Consider the following 16,704-nt stretch of genomic DNA (forward strand, 5'->3'; position numbering starts at 1 on the left):
GTGCAGGAGAGAGAATAGACGGGCCACCTCCCTTAAAGGATGGGTGGGGAGTGGGGAAACCCCAGCACTAAGGAAATTTGGTAACTGCCGCTGCTTACATTGGTGGTGGTTTTTTTTTTTTTTTTTTTTTGCTGTGAAGCAGTCGCATCTTACTCCTCTCCCACCTCAACATGACACCATGTTTGGGCTCTCTACAAGTGTAAAGTATTTCTTCTGATCAATTCCTATCCTTCTTATGAAGTTTTTCAATCCTCTCCGCCCTCTAAGTAAGTCTCTCAGACCCTGGTATAAATTCACACTCCCTCAGAGAATGAACTCCCCTGAAGTCAGTGGGTCCACCTGGATTTGTAACCAACAAGGGAGAACAGAATCTGACCTCTCGCCTCTTACAGGCCTGTGAAGCACTGCACAGTTCTGCAGTGCTATATAAATCACCCCGCCCCATGCTCTACGTGCTGGGAGGATCCTGGCCCAAGAGGATTAGTTTGATGATGATGGTAACTGGGTAGTGAGGCAGCAAGAGGGACATCATCCAGTAATGCAGACTTCAAACCCGAGCTCTCCCCCTTAAGCCCTTCTTCAGCAAACCATTTAAGTTGAAATGAAGCCACAAGGCAACATGGCCGATCGGGCAGAGTACTGGACTGGGATTTGGAAGACCTGGATTCAATTCCTGGCTCTGCCACTGGCCTGCCAGGAGATCTCAGACAAGTCATTTCTCTCTCTCCCTGCCTCAGTTTCCGCAATTGCAAAATAGGGATAATGGTACTGATCTCTTTTGTAACGCATGGAGATCTATGGCTGAAAAGAACTAGGTATTATTAATTATCATCTAGTCTATCATCCTGATGGTACAGGATTTGCAAGGAGATGGAAGGGTTTCAACAGGGAGCACACATGAGGAGTCAAACAATATTTTTCAAACCCAGAAATATTTTTGAAACCCAAACCGAGTTCCTCTGTATTTCACATTTTCACTGCTTATGCACAGCATCAATCTTTTAAAAACCTCTCTCCCAACTCTAATAATTGGAACTGCTCAAAAGGAATTTTGTTCAAACTTTCTAAATAACTTTACCTTCCTGCCAACATTAAGCATGGGAAATTTTCAGAAATTTATGAATGTTTGAAAATAGCCACAAACTGAAACTGCACTGCAGCCTCAGCTTGTGAGCATCCAAGGGAACGCCGTAGATGCATGTGAATTTAATACATCCTCTCACCACAATTGTACAAGAAGGCTGCACTTTTTTAAAATTAAAGTTTATACTGACAAAATAAAGCATAAGGCCAACATTTAAGTGGGTTGCAGATATCACTAGCAGCACTACACAGGCTAAAAATACAGGCCGAAATTTTCAGACCTAGGTGCTTAAAATTAGGGTCTTCGATATCAAGTTAGGAGACTAAATCTAAATGGCCCAATTTTCAGAAGCACTGAGCGCCCAAAAAACCCAGTGAGTCAGTGGGAGCAGCTGCAACTTGGGAAAAAAATCTGGCCATTTTTATTTAGGCCCTGAAATATGACATTAGAAGCCTAACTTTAGGCATCCAGATATTTTGACCAAAGCCTTGTCTGTGCAATATGGGCATGGTTTTTTAGTTACAGCACTGATTCTAACACCCCAATCCTGCAGTGGTGCATTTTTTTAAATACACAATTAAAACCAGGTCAATGGAAGAGGGGCAAACCTTGGTTCTTTTTATATTACAGCAAGCCGCGTTTCAAAGGCAATTTGCTTTCAGGCAACACATCCTGTTCCAATACAATATTTCATTACAGGACAGGCATGAAGTTACATGTCTGTCTCAATCACACACGCTGTATGCAATTTTTCAAACTACCGTAGATTTGCTGGTGCTGTAGGGAACGAAGGCTACAAAATCCCTGTGCACAGAAACGCAAGCTCTTTACACAAAAGCTTTGCAGATTGCTCACGAAGGGTGCTGTTTTGCAACATCAGAGGAAGTTCGTTCTCATTGATAAGGTGTCGGTCGGTAAACCATTTCACCACCAAAAAACTCCAAGAGCAAAAGGGAAATCCCCATGGTAAGGCACCGCTAAAGCCAATACCAATCATAAAGGAGCTTCTTCACAGACGCAGCCAATCAGGTCACCAGAACACTGGAAAGGAAACTTATAAAATTTAAAAATATATTCTCTAGTTTGCAACGCTGCAGCCAAGGGGCAACCACATTTTATTTATATATATATATATATATATATATATAATTACATTTAAAATAGCACCAGTGAGCTCATTTTCTCAGAGTTCGAGATTTTAGTGCCCAGGACTCCTATTAAAGAGCAGTTTCCATTTACAGCTAAGCTTTATGCAATGCTGTGAAAAGTTACCCAGAAGGAATGGACAGCATTTATCCATCCGCCTACAAAAGGTAAACCAGAGTGACTCTGGGATTTCACTTGTCTTTAAGAGTCTCAATTTTTATTAAAGTGCCTGTCTCAAACCACTCAGAGTAGTGGGTTAATAGACAAGATGAGATAAGTGAATACTTTGAAGGACATCTATAACCAAGTAAATCCAGTTATTGAATTTTGTAAATTGCAACTACAGTAACCCAATCAGGAATCACCCTAACTTTTGGCAAACTTTCCTGGGCCATCAAACTGTCTGGATCACTGGAGAGAATCTAGCTGTTCGTTTCGGGTGCAACTAATTTCTCTAGGCAGGCCAAAAGAACAGCATCCCCTACAGGAAGTGAATGTCGACTCTTATGGAAAGGAAATTTCTTTTGGTAGCTCTCTACAAGACACGCACAAAAGGAAGAAATTCGAAGGGTAACTCAGCTAGCTCACTGAGTTTTACTGCTCATTTGTTAATTACTTTGGAGAATAGTAGTCTTGAAATAACTTCTCTTGCATGAATAAATCATGGTGCTCCTACAGAATGGACAGTGTCCATGTGAAAAAACAGTGGGTTCATATGTTAGAATTAACACTATGTACAAAATACCCACCCCCGCCCTTTCACATCCATGACTCTGCTCCTTGCCTTCATCACTGCTCCTAAACATCTTCTCTGAAATTGATGAGAAGAAAAGCACAAAAACCCTAGGGGCAGATGACTGAGCTACTTTGAATTGCAGGAGTAACTGGATGGATTTGAGGCAAGGATCAGGACATCAGGAAGTCTCAGTACAATTTCTAGCTAAACTTTTAATTCTGAATTTACTGCTTTGTGGGATTATGATTCTGCAACAGAAGCGTCAGTACCAAGAGCACCCGCCTCAGACAGAACGTAGAGCTGGAGATACAAAGCTCCGTAACTGACCTCTCTCCCTTTTTTAATTCATGACTAATCAATCTCTGGTTGCATAAACCTTTAGTAATTTGGCCCTTCCATTTTCTAATTGATGTAGGCGGCTCGGAACAGTGTGTGTGCTGCCCACAAGAATTGGTTCCAGACATTACGTTTCTGGTAAGCAATAGTTTAAGGGTTTTTTCCTCCTTTTTTTAAATAAATGGCACATTCTAGCTTAGGCAGTCTGCAAACAGCATCATCTCTCCTGGGCCCTTGCAAAAGATAAAGGCGTCAAACAGGTTAATATTTTGACCTTTGATGTCATAGGCCAAGTCTGTAAAAGGACCTGAAAGCTACAGTGTTGTGCATGGAACACCGCTCTCTGTTAGCACAACATGTGCACTGGGATATACAGTCACCCAATTTTTAACCCTTTTATTCTCTCTGTAAAAGGGCGGACTCGCCCCTTTAAGGGCCAGCCTGGCTTGGTCAATTATCAGACTCTGCTGTGAAGGGAGTCGGTGACTATAAAGGCTAGCAAGCGGCTCCCTGAGGGAGGAAGACTCCAGGTGGTAAGCCCTGGGCATCACAGCTAGGTAGAAAGACCCAGCTGGGAGTTTTGTTTGCTTTTTGAGAGTCTGTGGCCATTTGGACAATAAGTGGAGCACAGAACCAAGAACTGAAGACTAGCTTGATGTGGGTGATAATTCCTCAGGTGGTGAGGAAGCCAGCCAGCGTCTTACACTCTCCTATACTAACATGTTAAATTCCTGTTACTGTGATCCTCCCTGTAAATGCTACTCTGTCCCGACTGGAGCAGGAGCTTTTGATGAACAAATCTAGCTCTTGGGTAAAAAGGTGGGGTGCTAGAATAGTCCCACTTCCTGTTAAAGATTCAGAGAAGAGTCAAATGGGAAGAGAAGTTATTATAACAGATGTCCAACTCAACTCATGGGCTACATATGGCCAGAGCAGCTTGCTTTGTGGAGGAGCCGGAGCACTTGGTGGTTATTTGGCTACTGTACTCTTTCATATGAAATGGAATTCATTTGCTTAAAAACTGTGTGAGAGTTCCATAAGGCGGTAGAATACCCTTGACGCACCAGCCTAGTGGGTAGACCTGTTGTCCTCATTAAAGTTACAAGACTATTGAAGGAAAGCGCTGAAAGGATCCATTAAGATACTGTTCTAAATAATACACAACTAAAACCATAGTAGTTCTGATTAGGCTGGGATTCTCAGGAGCCTGAGAGTCTTTATTCATCTTCTTTCCCCCAAGCCTTGCAAAGCTGCCAAAAAAACCAGCCCAGACACAAAAATATTCTCCCTCTCACTTAACCATGAACAATGACAATGAAAAAAAGAATAATAATGGTATGTGATTCACTCAACCATAATAAAATAACTCACTTTGGGTGAGTAGAATTTTGGAAAGACTGCTTTGGTCTTTTCCTTTTAATGTGGCAAAGTCTCTATGAAGAGATCATTGTGTAAAGTTCCACACATACCTACCACTCAGCTCCTCAACACTGGCTGGACTCTATTAAGCAGCTTTAATGCTAATACCAGTTAAAGTCATTGCCACTGGGAGTGAAGGAAGCCATAGAAAAACATCACTTTTCAATATACCCTTTGCCACCACGTCTGCCCTGCCCTCACGAAGGAAGCTTGTTCTCAGACGGCTTGCACGTACCGGGCAAACTGCAGTCCAGGCAAGAAATCCACCTGCTGTGGTGGTTGCATTTGTTGACAGATTTTGAAATCAGAAGGTTTTGTTTGACTCAGACCAGTGACACTGGACTAGACACAGCATATCTCTCTCAATGACCAATATCACCTGTTTCCAAGGAAGGTGAAAGAAACTGTGGAGTGGATGGTTATTGGATATCCTGCTCACTGAGAATGTTTCTTCCTAAACCCCAGGAGTTAGAGGTTATTCCCTGAAAAATACAAGGGTTTATATCCCCTTCCAAAACACTTGGTTTTTTGCTTTCTTAATCCCTGCTACAATAACTCTGGCTGATGCTCTCATCATTCATAAAAAACTAACAGCCCAGAAGCGTTCCACTGATGTACTGGCACATTAGAGTAGCTCAGAAGCGAGGAAGGAATTTGTCAATGGATAACCAGAGCGGAAACATTGTGTTTCTGCAGAAAAATGAGAGCATTTTAGGAGTCCTCTGTTTGTTTTCCTAAACTTTACATAAGGAAACGAACACTCTTTTAAAAAAGACTTCCTACACTCTATGTTCTGTGCATTCAACCCAGCATGTTAAAAGGCAAAGTGACTCATCTTTTCTGATATCAACATACACAATCCCAATTTTGAGCAACTAAAATAAACTGGCTTACTGCAAGCAGGCAGACACAAATCAGCATCCTCGTTCCTGTATGCCAGTTGATTAACTCAGAGGGTATTCTTGCCCCTTTGGTAGGTGCGAATGCAATGCATGATGCTGCATGACATCTAACAGTGACTCACCCCGGATGCATGCCCTAAAGCCTCTGTACAGCTTGCTCAAGTGCCTGAGAGAATATGAAGCTTGTTTTTAGCCACTAGCTGTCACCAGAGTGGACCTTTCTGCTCAGAGAAGCCTTGGAAGAACTGCCTGCCTTCTAGCCTCCTAGCTGAAGGGATACTTTAACAGTGGCTTTGATGTATGCCCACTATCTGCTTTTTCTAATCTCTTTTGCTACACACACTAATATTCATTTTTAAAGATTTCCAAAATAAAGTATTCACACCGCAATGCCCCAGGAGGCACTGCTGCAGTCTAGCACGCCAGCTTTGGTGAATATGTCACTCCCTACACGACATGGATTTAAAGTTACAGTGAACGCTGGGCTAAGAAGCTTTTCTGATAACCAGCCCCCTCCCCTAAGAGACCAATCTGGAGTACCTCACCAAAGTTCCCATTATAATTTCATAGGACATCTTTCATTAAGTATACTCCCTCATGGCCAAGCAGTTTCCTGTTGGCCCCTTGGGTGGCTGTCTAAGTCAGCATTCACTATCACAGCAAGTGGACCAAACAACTCTTTAATGGCAAAGTTATCACACAAAGGAACCGGTGTGGAGTAGTGGACAGCCATCTGGACTGGGAATCAGAAGATGAGAGTTTTAGCCACCGACCGGCGATGTGACCTTGGGGCTTAGTCACTTCCCCTTTGTCTGTCTTATCTACTTCGATAGTAAGCTTGTGAGAGTAAGGACTGTGTCTGTCGCGCATTTAACACAACAAGGCCCTGATCTTGATTGGGACCTCTAGGCACTATCATAACAAAATAATAACCCAACGAAAGTCACAGGCTTGTCTGAGAGAACCTAACACTAGTAGGGGTTTCAGCTCAGTTCAAGGTTGCATTCAGCCCTCTTTGTACTAAAGATGTAACAAAGGGCAAAATTTGCTTTAGAATTTCCAACTGCAAACTCAGTCAAGTCCCACCTGTCTTTCTTCTTCAAGGCGTATTCTCTCCTCTTCTTTCCGCCTTTCCTCCTCTCTCTTTGACTCGAGTTTTTTCCGTTCCTCACGCTCTGCTTCTTCAGCCTAAAAAAAAAAGGCAATACATTATTCTCTCTCAATCTTTGGTTTCATAATTTACGAGCATCAGTTATCTCTCATCAGTTTCCTGGACTTCTGTGTCCAGAAATACACAACTGATATTTTTAAAAAGAGAAGCTATTCTCGTTTGTCATAATCATCAGGGTTTTCCGTTCGTTTCAAATTTTAGTATTTCCACTCAGTTTACAAATTATCCCTATGGAGATTTAAAATATCAGTTTCCTTGTCGAAGTTTTCACCTCCACTGAATGCATGTATTAGCTTGTTTTTGTAGCTTTGCTATTGAATACTGTAAAACCACTGACTTTTCCCTTCACTTTAAATCTTAAAAAAAACCCTTTGCAAATGTAAAATTTTTATGCTTTATAAGGTACCTTGAATTTTGTTCTTATTAATCTGAATGGCATCCTTTAAAGAAGTGATTCATACAATGAAAGCACATTTAAATTATTTTACAGTTAAAAATGGAAAAATTGCTCTCCTAGACAAAGAATGGAAATCTTACTATTAGGAAGATTAAATTTAACTTAAAACACAAGATCCACCGCCATTCCCTCCCCCGAAAATAACCAGCCACCAATACACACAAATTGTTCCAAGGAGAAAAAAATAATTCATAATGGATGATTTAGACTATTGCTTAAAATATCTTTATATTGATTTCTTTATTATTTCCCCTTTCTCCCCATTCCAGAAAATACTTGATCTAATTTGTGTTTTTTAAATTAAATAGCCAGGAGACTCATCCTCACTGAGAATGTGCCACCTGGAACGTTTCAGCTTTAACTGTCAGGGGTTTTGAGTTAAGTGTGTGGCCCAAAAAAAGAGAAAATCAGCTTGTTTGAAAATGGAACAAAGGATCTCTCCTCTGCCCTCCCATACCCTTTATTTAACTCAGTGGTTTTCAATCTTTTTTCATCTGTGGACCCCTAAAAATTTTCAAACAGAGGTGCAGACCACCTTTGGAAATCTTAGTTTGCGGACCCCTGGGGGTCTGTGGACCACAGGTTGAAAACCAGTGATTTAACTCCAAAGTAACTTAATTGATTTTGCTCAAACTTTTCATAAAAGATCAAACTTGGAAAGTAAAAACCAAAAATGGTTAAAGTTATGCGCAAGTGAAGAGAGGATCGTAATGGAAGACTATATATAATCACGTAGTATTTGTTACAATATATGCTACCTATAGCACTTATCACCACAGTCAGCCAAGGTAAATTTAATCCCCGCGTGTAAGATCTAGGCACCACTTTATTTCTTAAAGCAGGACTTATGTGGGATTTGAGTGGCTTTGTGTTGACCCTGTGCAGAGGTCAATTTCAGCCCAACAGACTTGTTTAACGCTCTTATTATTACTTTGTTCACTCTGTGCTGTGGCGAGCATCTTCTCTGTTATGCAAAAGTCTGTTGCAATTACATCAAGCTTTTGCAAACCATACTCCAGGTTACGGAGATTGCAGGCCAGTAAAGTAGAACAGGAAAAAGAAATTAACGTATAAAAACTAGAGTCATATACTAATGGGCTTTAGGAGGGTTTGCTGTTGCTGATTAGTTACCCCTGGACTTGCAGCAGTTAAATAAGTGTAACTGAAAAATCCAGAGTATTCAACTGGTAATTTAATATGCAGAGCTAGAATTTAGGAAACGGATGAATGTTCATAGCAAAGAGATGTCTGGTTTCTAGGCTTTCTGTTTGCTCTCTGCTGAATTCTGGCCCAAGGACTGAATGCTCAGCTCCCCACACTTCAACGAGCTTTGCAAGGACACAGCTTGCCTATGTCACCAAATTCTCATTCAATCCCGAAGGAACATGTGCATGGAGAACCGGCACAGTGGTTGGAGTAGGAAGGGGAACCTCTGCCTACAGGTGAGCATGGAGCAATGCACAGACATTCCACAGCTGCTACTACAGCAGCTTTTAGCTCATGCGGTGGAGGCTGATGCACTAAGCTCCAGAGGTCCCCAGTTCGATCCCACCCACTGACAACCACGGTCTGTCGGTGTTACACAATCACAACTGTCAGCTGCTCTTCCAGATGTGTGTGTGTGTGGGGGGGAGGGGGTGTTTCTGAGACAAAGCGGGTTTTTCCCCCTCCCCCGATAAACCTCCCAGCTGTTGTGACCAAACAACAACTCCTGCCTCTTCTAGGGCAGCTATCATCGGCCCTTTGCTTTGTGCTTTAGACATGGCAGGAAACACTCACCTCTCTCTGGGCTTTTCTGGCTTGTTTCTCTTCTAGTTTCCTCTGTTTCTTTGCTCCGATTTTCCCGGACAATTGAAATTCTGCAGCCTCGTCTCCATCATCTTCCTCTGCAACATTGCATTAGAAAGGGGAAAAGAACAATTTAGAGCTCTCAGGAAATTGGATTCCCTGCTTCTGAAGAGAGATGAGCTGCAGATGGGAAGACAGCCAAAGCTCTGACAAGATCCAATAAAAAGGGGGGGAAAAACGACATTCACAAGAGGCTGCCAAACCACAAAATAGATTTGCAAGGCAGGCACATGTATGGTGAAGTCAGAGGTAAACTTTACTGGATCCTTTGAAGAAAGGCTGTTTATCATCAACATTTCCTGCTTTCCACCCATTAAACGTAATTTTCATTACATATGAACAAAGTCACCTATCACACACACCTACTTTTACAATTTAACATCCAGCTGTAGGGATTTTGTTTTCCTGTTACCCTCAAGCCTAGTGCAACAATTACGTCAATTTTAAAGATGGCATTTAGAGGTTTTCTATCCATCAGTAATCTACACTGTGATGCTGTCTACCATCCCATCTACCCTTTAAAGAAAAAATATAAAACCCTCCAAGGAATATAATGCATATAAGGGGCTTGATCTTTAATAGCCTGCATGCACAGTCACAGACCTGCACAAACAAATGGCTTGCTACAACAAAACTGGCCATTTGCAAGTCCAATTTCTGCAACTGTGGATCATGATAATTTAACGTGCAAATGTGTATGCATTTTTGCACACCTAAACATATGCTGATCAAGCGATCAATGAGCAGCAGTTTTCGGAAGACTGGGGGGGGAGAGATAGCTCAGTGGTTTGAGCATTGGCCTACTAAACCCAGGGTTGTGAGTTCAATCCTTGAGGGGGCCATTTAGGGATCTGGGGCAAAAACTTGTGGATTGGTCCTGCTTTAAGCAGGGGGTTGGACTAGATGACCTCCTGAGGTCCCTTCCAACCCTGATATTCTATGATTCTAAGAACATTCTCCCTCCCCAACATATATTCTGTCCCCTTGTTTCTTCACATGCCACATGTTTGGTCTTATTACTCATTCACCTGCCTAACTTGGGCTCCAATCTTGCAACACCGGCAGAGTAGACTGACCCCTATGCTCAAGGAGAGATTCATTGGGACTCTACATGGCATAAATCAACTGCAGGACTGGAGTCCTGGACTGCAAAATCCTTGTGAGAGGGACCTCATGACCCTACTTATATGTGAAGTATTATGCACATCCCTGATGCGATTATTCAAGGTGTTGACTTTGATCTACTAAACTCTGAGTTCAGCTGGGCTGCTTGAGACAGAGCGTTCTCAACTCTTGTAATTTTGTTTCCAGTCTTTCAATATTTGCTTTAATATATATTATATATTTAAACAAAGCCCAAATAATCAGAGTCATCTTAGTTTTCATTTGAAAAAGTTTCTAGCCTACATGGTTGTGGGGGAAAACCCACCCCCCAAACGTAACTCAAGTGCATCCTGATGGCTCAGAAACCAGAACACGTCCATCTTAAAAAAATAAATATGTAAATAAATAAATAAATAAATCCCATGGGATTTGATATATAATCATAACTTTTGGAGCCCAACTCAAGATTTTTGAATGCTTGGAATTGGCGATACGACAGTCACTACACTGAAATGTGAAAGGTTTTGATTGCAGTTTGTTTTCAATAAGGGACCCTTCCCCCCCAATGGAATTTACTTCCTGGTCTGACAGAGCCGAAGTCTGCTGACCTTTAGGGCATGAGGCAAGGCCCAGATTTACTCAGGCATTTGCCAGAGGGGATGTTTGGGTGGCTGAGGGATGGGTACCCTTCTTCTTTGATAGGATTAGGTTTTGAAGGTGTATCCCGAGGCATGTTAGACACAGCCCGTTTCACAAACTGAAACACATACTTCTGTAGACAGACTACTGAAAGTAGATGCCTTCTCTACTAAATTTGTTTTCTGTAAATTGTTCTCGAACTATACCACTGTTCACTCGCTCTGGAAGGAAATAAACGCGAGGCAGACTTCTCAGCCCAGGTTTCAGTAAGAGTGAAATCGTACTAGCCAGATGTTCAGAAGGGTTCCCCCTCCCTCCCCCACACATGCACAGAAAGCACAAGGCCCACTCACATTTTACATAGTAACATTTCAGAAGCTGCTGCCAAGTGTGAAAATAATTTGACTCTGGATCACATGGCAATATCAAAGTCAGCGACGCATCATCAGACTCCCTGGATGGAATTACACCCTTCTGATTCACAATTCTCTAGGAGTCACCACATGCATGGCTGGTGCTTTCCAGAAGCAAATAAGAAAACACAGTCCCTGCCCTAAAAGGCTTGCATAGTGTCGTCAGATCTAAATGTCTTACTGGCTCCTCAGGGCTTGTCTGCATATGGGATATTTGTACCCGTGTTTGGCTCTCAGTCTAGCAAAGAGTAAATTTTATCCTGGTTAAGAAGTCTAACTGAAATTCTCATTTGGAGTCTAGAGGGATAGTAGTATTGAGGTAAAGTATATAAAAAATTGTTAATTGTGAGTATGCTTTCTATGTTGATGTTAGTAGTTTAGCGATTATGACAGAGAAGATGCTGTTTAAACACTTGTGGGGGACTGACAAAAATAAGTCCCTGACCATTAACATCTTCCTCCCCCGAGTATGAAGTGTCTGATGGGATCCCACAAGACCCACTTCCTCAAGACAGCAGCACATTTCCTTGAATGTGCAGTTGCTAGAAATGCACATTTCTCTTTAGACATTTTCGTTGGGCCCCATGATTCAGCAAAGTGCTTCAAGTTAACACCGTGCCCATCTACGTGCTTAATAGGACTTAAGTACATGCTGAAGTACTTTGCTGAGTTACAGCCTTCATTAAAGTGGTAGAATAGATGTTCAATGCAGCATCCCGTTTGAGATTTCACACACAGCTATTACCACCACAGCACTACAGGTTAATCATGCCGCACCTATTCAGGCATGTACAGCAACAGACGATAAAGGTGTGTGTGTGCGCAAGGGGGACGGAGGTTAATTCTGATGTAGGAGCCATGCATTTTTGAGCTTCCCCAGATGTACAGGCAAAATTTTAAGACTGTTTCTCCATCGTTTCTGGTTTGGGGTTGTGGGGTTTTCTTTTTTTGTTTTGCATTTAATCTACACACACTGTAGATATGCCCCCTTTTCAAATAACCTTTTAGTAATACATTCATCAGCAGTCAGATGCACTTAGTGAGCGACTCATCAGCACTTCTTTGTATTCCTCTAACAAATGTTTTTTGCTGTTGGGCTCTGGATTTGTAGATCAGGGACCAAATACTGCTCTGTTCCACTAATGTAAGTGGTAAGTCCACTGAAGTAAACGGTTTTATATTGGTGAATCCTGAAGCAGAATCCAGCCCCACAGCTTCAGTTCTGACTACTAAGACCAGGGGTTCTCAAACTGGGGGTCGGGACCCCTCAGGGGGCACGAGCTGTCAGCCTCCACCCCAAACCTCGCTTTGCCTCCAGCATTTATAATGACGTTAAATATATTTTAAAGTGTTTTTAATTTTGATTTAGTTGGGGGTTGGTCCTGCTTTGAGCAGGGGGTCCCTTCCAACCCTGATATTCTATGATAATTTATAAGGGTGGGGGTCGCACTCAGAGGCTTGCTGTGTGAAAGGGGTCACCAGTACAAAAGTTTGAGAACCACTGACAGACTATCAGTTCTTCGGGGGGGGGGGGGGGATGAGAAGCATATTTTTGTTATGTATCTGTAGTGCCGAGCACAATGGGACCGTGATCCATGACTGGGGCTCCAAGAAACAACTGCAGTACAAATGATAATGAACACATGAAGCAACTAAGATATTGGCTTCAGAAATCCATCCAACCCTGATTACACAGGAATCTTTGTTACACATGGCCACTGACTGGGACAAATCAATCCACCATATGGAAAAGCATGGGCAATAAGATGACTAACATGACAGTCATGCAAGCTGCTTTTTTATTTTATTTTTAAGAGAAAAGATTTATCAGTGATCCATTTTAGGACTCAAACAAGATGCTGGCCTATTAATCTGCAGCCACAAAACCAGCCTACGCTGATGACAGCCAAGTGCAGTACGTAAAGGGTATAGGCTCCTTCGAGAAAGAGTCGAACCACTTGAAATTCCTTTTCTGAACAAGCGCATATGGCATAACTGAGAAACCACACACACTTACCTCCTTCACTCATGTCTGGGCTTGAAATGTCTCAAGGACAAAGATGGCCAGTGCTAAACCACATCACGTTGTTTACTGATGTAAAGGAAATCTAGAGTGCTATAAAAATGCAGACTGACAACAAATGCAGGTCAAAACGTATACTATTTACAGGTGCTTCTCTAATGAAGACTATGGTAGTCATGGAAAGCACAGCACAAAGTTTAATTGTGCACTGAAGAGGTTTTACGGTGTTTTATTTTGCTTAAACTAGAAGCGCAGTCCAATGACTACATCCATTAATAGAGCTCTAACAGTTCCTGCCTCACAAGAGTTTGTGAGGCATCATTAACGTTTATAGCACAATGTAGTTAGGTATCTGTGGATGCATGGCACTCTTGCGAATAAGTGAGAAGTATTTATTAGTTAGTAGTCAGGCAGACTGATAGATTTCTAGGCCAGAAGGGATCATTGTCAATGATCATCTAGTCTGACTTCCTGCATTACACAGGCCAGAGAACTGCCCCAAAATAATTCCTAGCACAGATCTTTTAGAAAAACATCCAATCCTTGATTTAAAAATGGTCAGTGATTCACGGCAGGTTGACCTTCAAATAAAATAGCGCACAACTTCCCAATTTACCACCTTAGAATAAATTCAGTCGTCCCAAAAAGGTGTACATAGGATCCACTATTTAATGAGCATTTCAAAAAAACCAATAGGATTTAAAATACATTCAAAACAGAGAATTATTCAAGGTGAATTTACGTAGGCACTGTTTCAGATGTCAAAATTATGAACAGCTGCAGGTTTAAATGCTACACCAGCGTTTCCCAAACTGTGTTCCGCATGATGCGAATAGGTGTTCCGTGAAAGAATCGTAATTAAAAACAAGCGTCTTTAAATTATTTTTCAATTTTAAATTTGGCATATTTGAAGCGTGGTTTACAAAAATTTTTGAATGACTATAATTTAACATAAAACTCTTTTTCCGGTTATTGACAGATCTCGTATTGAATATCATGGCGTAAAGAGAACGTGGCACGCAGGCATGTCGACGTCTACCCCTTTCAGACATGTTTCAGTTAGTGACGTCGTACCCCTTCCGCTCGAGGCTGCGAACTGCAGCAGTATGCACACACCATTCTCTTTACACCATGTTGAATACAACATTCACTCAACACGTTCAAACCGGGGGGTCTTTACTGTGTGTGCGATAAGCACAACTAAACTAGCTTCACTCGAAACAATATAAATATTTGTGACAAAATTTGACAAAAAGCAGTATTTCTAAATATTGTCACTAAACCTAATCACCATGGATTTGAGGCTAAGAGAAGGAACTTTGAAACAAAAAGCAAGTTCTTCTGGTACTCCAACTGTGGCCGAAATAAACGAGCAAAATATTGCGACACTTCGAAGTGAGGATGAACAATCACAGTCTTTTGTTGCCGCAAAATCTGTTAGTACTAGTAAGTTATCCAAGGTGAAAGAATTTCCACCGAAGTATATAAAAAAAACCAAGCAGCAGCAGGTGTTAAAAGACCGAAACGAAGGTATGATGAAAGTTATTTGTCTTTCGGTTTTACGTGTGTTGGAAATAAAGACGTTCCTGATGTGCAGTGCGTTGTGTGCAACAAAATACTAGCGAACAGTTCATTAGCTCCTGCTAAATTTTGTAGGTATTTGGAAACCAAGCATGCTGAATACAAAGACAAAGATATAAGATTTTTCAAGAGGCAGCATGACTCACTTGGAAATTGTAAACTTTGGATGATTAAAATTGCTAAAACAGACAACGAAAGTGCAACAGAGGCATCTTATCGAGTAAGTTACCGTTTAGTGCTTGCTGGAGAAGCTCACAGTATTGGAGAAACGCTTATCAAGCCTTGCGCGAAAGATATCGTAACGTGCATGTTGAGCAAGCAGTCTGGTAAAAAAAACTGATGCTGTACACTTGCCAAATACTGTTGCACGCCATATTAAAGATCTTGCCGATGACACAGAAAAAGAGCTAGTTTGCCGACTGAAAATTTGCCACGAGTATTCATTGCAGCTAGAGGAGTCCACTGACGTTTCAGGACTTGGCGTGCTACTAGTATTTGTCCGATATAGATTTAATAATGTTATTGAAGAGGAGCTGCTCTTCTGTGAATCTCTGCAAAGCTACGCGACTGGAGAAGAAATAAATAGTCAACTGCATCAACGATTTTATCAGAAAGCATGAAATTAGTTGGGGAAAACGTCACGATGTACGTACTGACAGTGCTCGGGCAATGATCGGGAAGACGAAGGGAGCTGTGACGCGAATCGTAAGTGTGGCACCAGAAAGCACTAAGAGCCATTGTGTTTTACACATACAAGCACTTGCTGTTAAAAAAAAATACCAGCATATCTGAAAATTGTGCTCGATAAAGCAATACAAATGATCAATTTTGTCAAACCTCAACCACTTCAATCCAGGTTATTTAAAAGTTTGTACGAGGAAATGGGTAGTCAGCACAAAATGCTTCTTTTGCATATGGAAGTGAGGTGGCTATCCAGAGGAAAAGTGCTTGTGAGGCTTTTTGAGCTTCGTAGTGAACTACTGGTATTCTTCACTTCAGGACAAAAATTTAACGACTGACAAATTCCTCATGACTAATGAGACTTGTGTATCTTGCAGACATTTTTGCAAAATTAAATGAAATTAATCTGTCGCTGCAAGGAAAGAATGTGACCATTTTTACTACAATGGATAAAATTGTGCCATTAAAAAAGAAACTGGAATTCTGGGCATCTTCTGTAGAACAGAATAACTTCGACTGCTTCCCCACACTACATGAATTTCTGACTGAAGTAAATTCTACAGTCCATGAAGAAGTTTCCAGCACCATTTTACAGCACTTTCGTGACTTGCAAGCCTCTTTATTAGAATATTTTCCTACAACTACTGACGATAATGCTTGGGTTTGAAATCCGTTTGTAATTAAAGCCAAACCAGTCGACTTTACTGCACACGATTATGAAAGCCTAATTGACTTAATTTCTGATTTTGATTGGAAACAAAAGTTTAAGGCTCTTCTGCTGAATAATTTTTGGAGCAGCCTAAATAGAAGAGTACCCTAATGTGGCTAAACGTGCAGTTCGAGTGCTCCTTCCTTTTGCTACAACTTATTTGTGTGAGACGAGATTTTCGTATTATACTGCAACAAAAATAAAATATAGGAATAGACTTGATGCTGCGCCTGACATGAGGATTCAACTTTCCAGCATTATTCCTAATATTAAGTGAATGTGATAGAAAAAAGCAGAAACACCAATCCCATTAAATCCAAATCAGTATTTCTGTTTATAAAAATAGATTTTCCCAGTAAAAATCTATTTGTTTGGTGTTTGTGTATCTATAAAAACAGTTTTTCTAAAGTAGAACACTGTTTTTAATTTTGACTCTTGCACTTGATTTTTGTACT

At 41.3% G+C, this 16,704-nt stretch overlaps 1 protein-coding gene across 1 annotated transcript in view; it reads right to left on the reverse strand.

Moving 5' to 3' along the window:
- DDRGK1 (DDRGK domain containing 1) overlaps positions 1-16,704 on the reverse strand; it is a 49,267-nt gene that overhangs the window by 16,032 nt on the left and 16,531 nt on the right. Inside the window, exons 3-4 of the mRNA XM_084626011.1 lie at positions 9,031-9,137; positions 6,710-6,811 (exon numbers count right to left, since the gene is read on the reverse strand). Coding sequence (XP_084482137.1) covers positions 6,710-6,811; positions 9,031-9,137 — 209 coding nt within the window. The remainder of the gene's footprint in view (positions 1-6,709; positions 6,812-9,030; positions 9,138-16,704) is intronic.

This window comes from Lepidochelys olivacea, assembly GCF_965140295.1.
Source record: "Lepidochelys olivacea isolate rLepOli2 genome assembly, chromosome: 4".
Classification (NCBI taxonomy): Eukaryota; Metazoa; Chordata; order Testudines; family Cheloniidae; genus Lepidochelys; species Lepidochelys olivacea.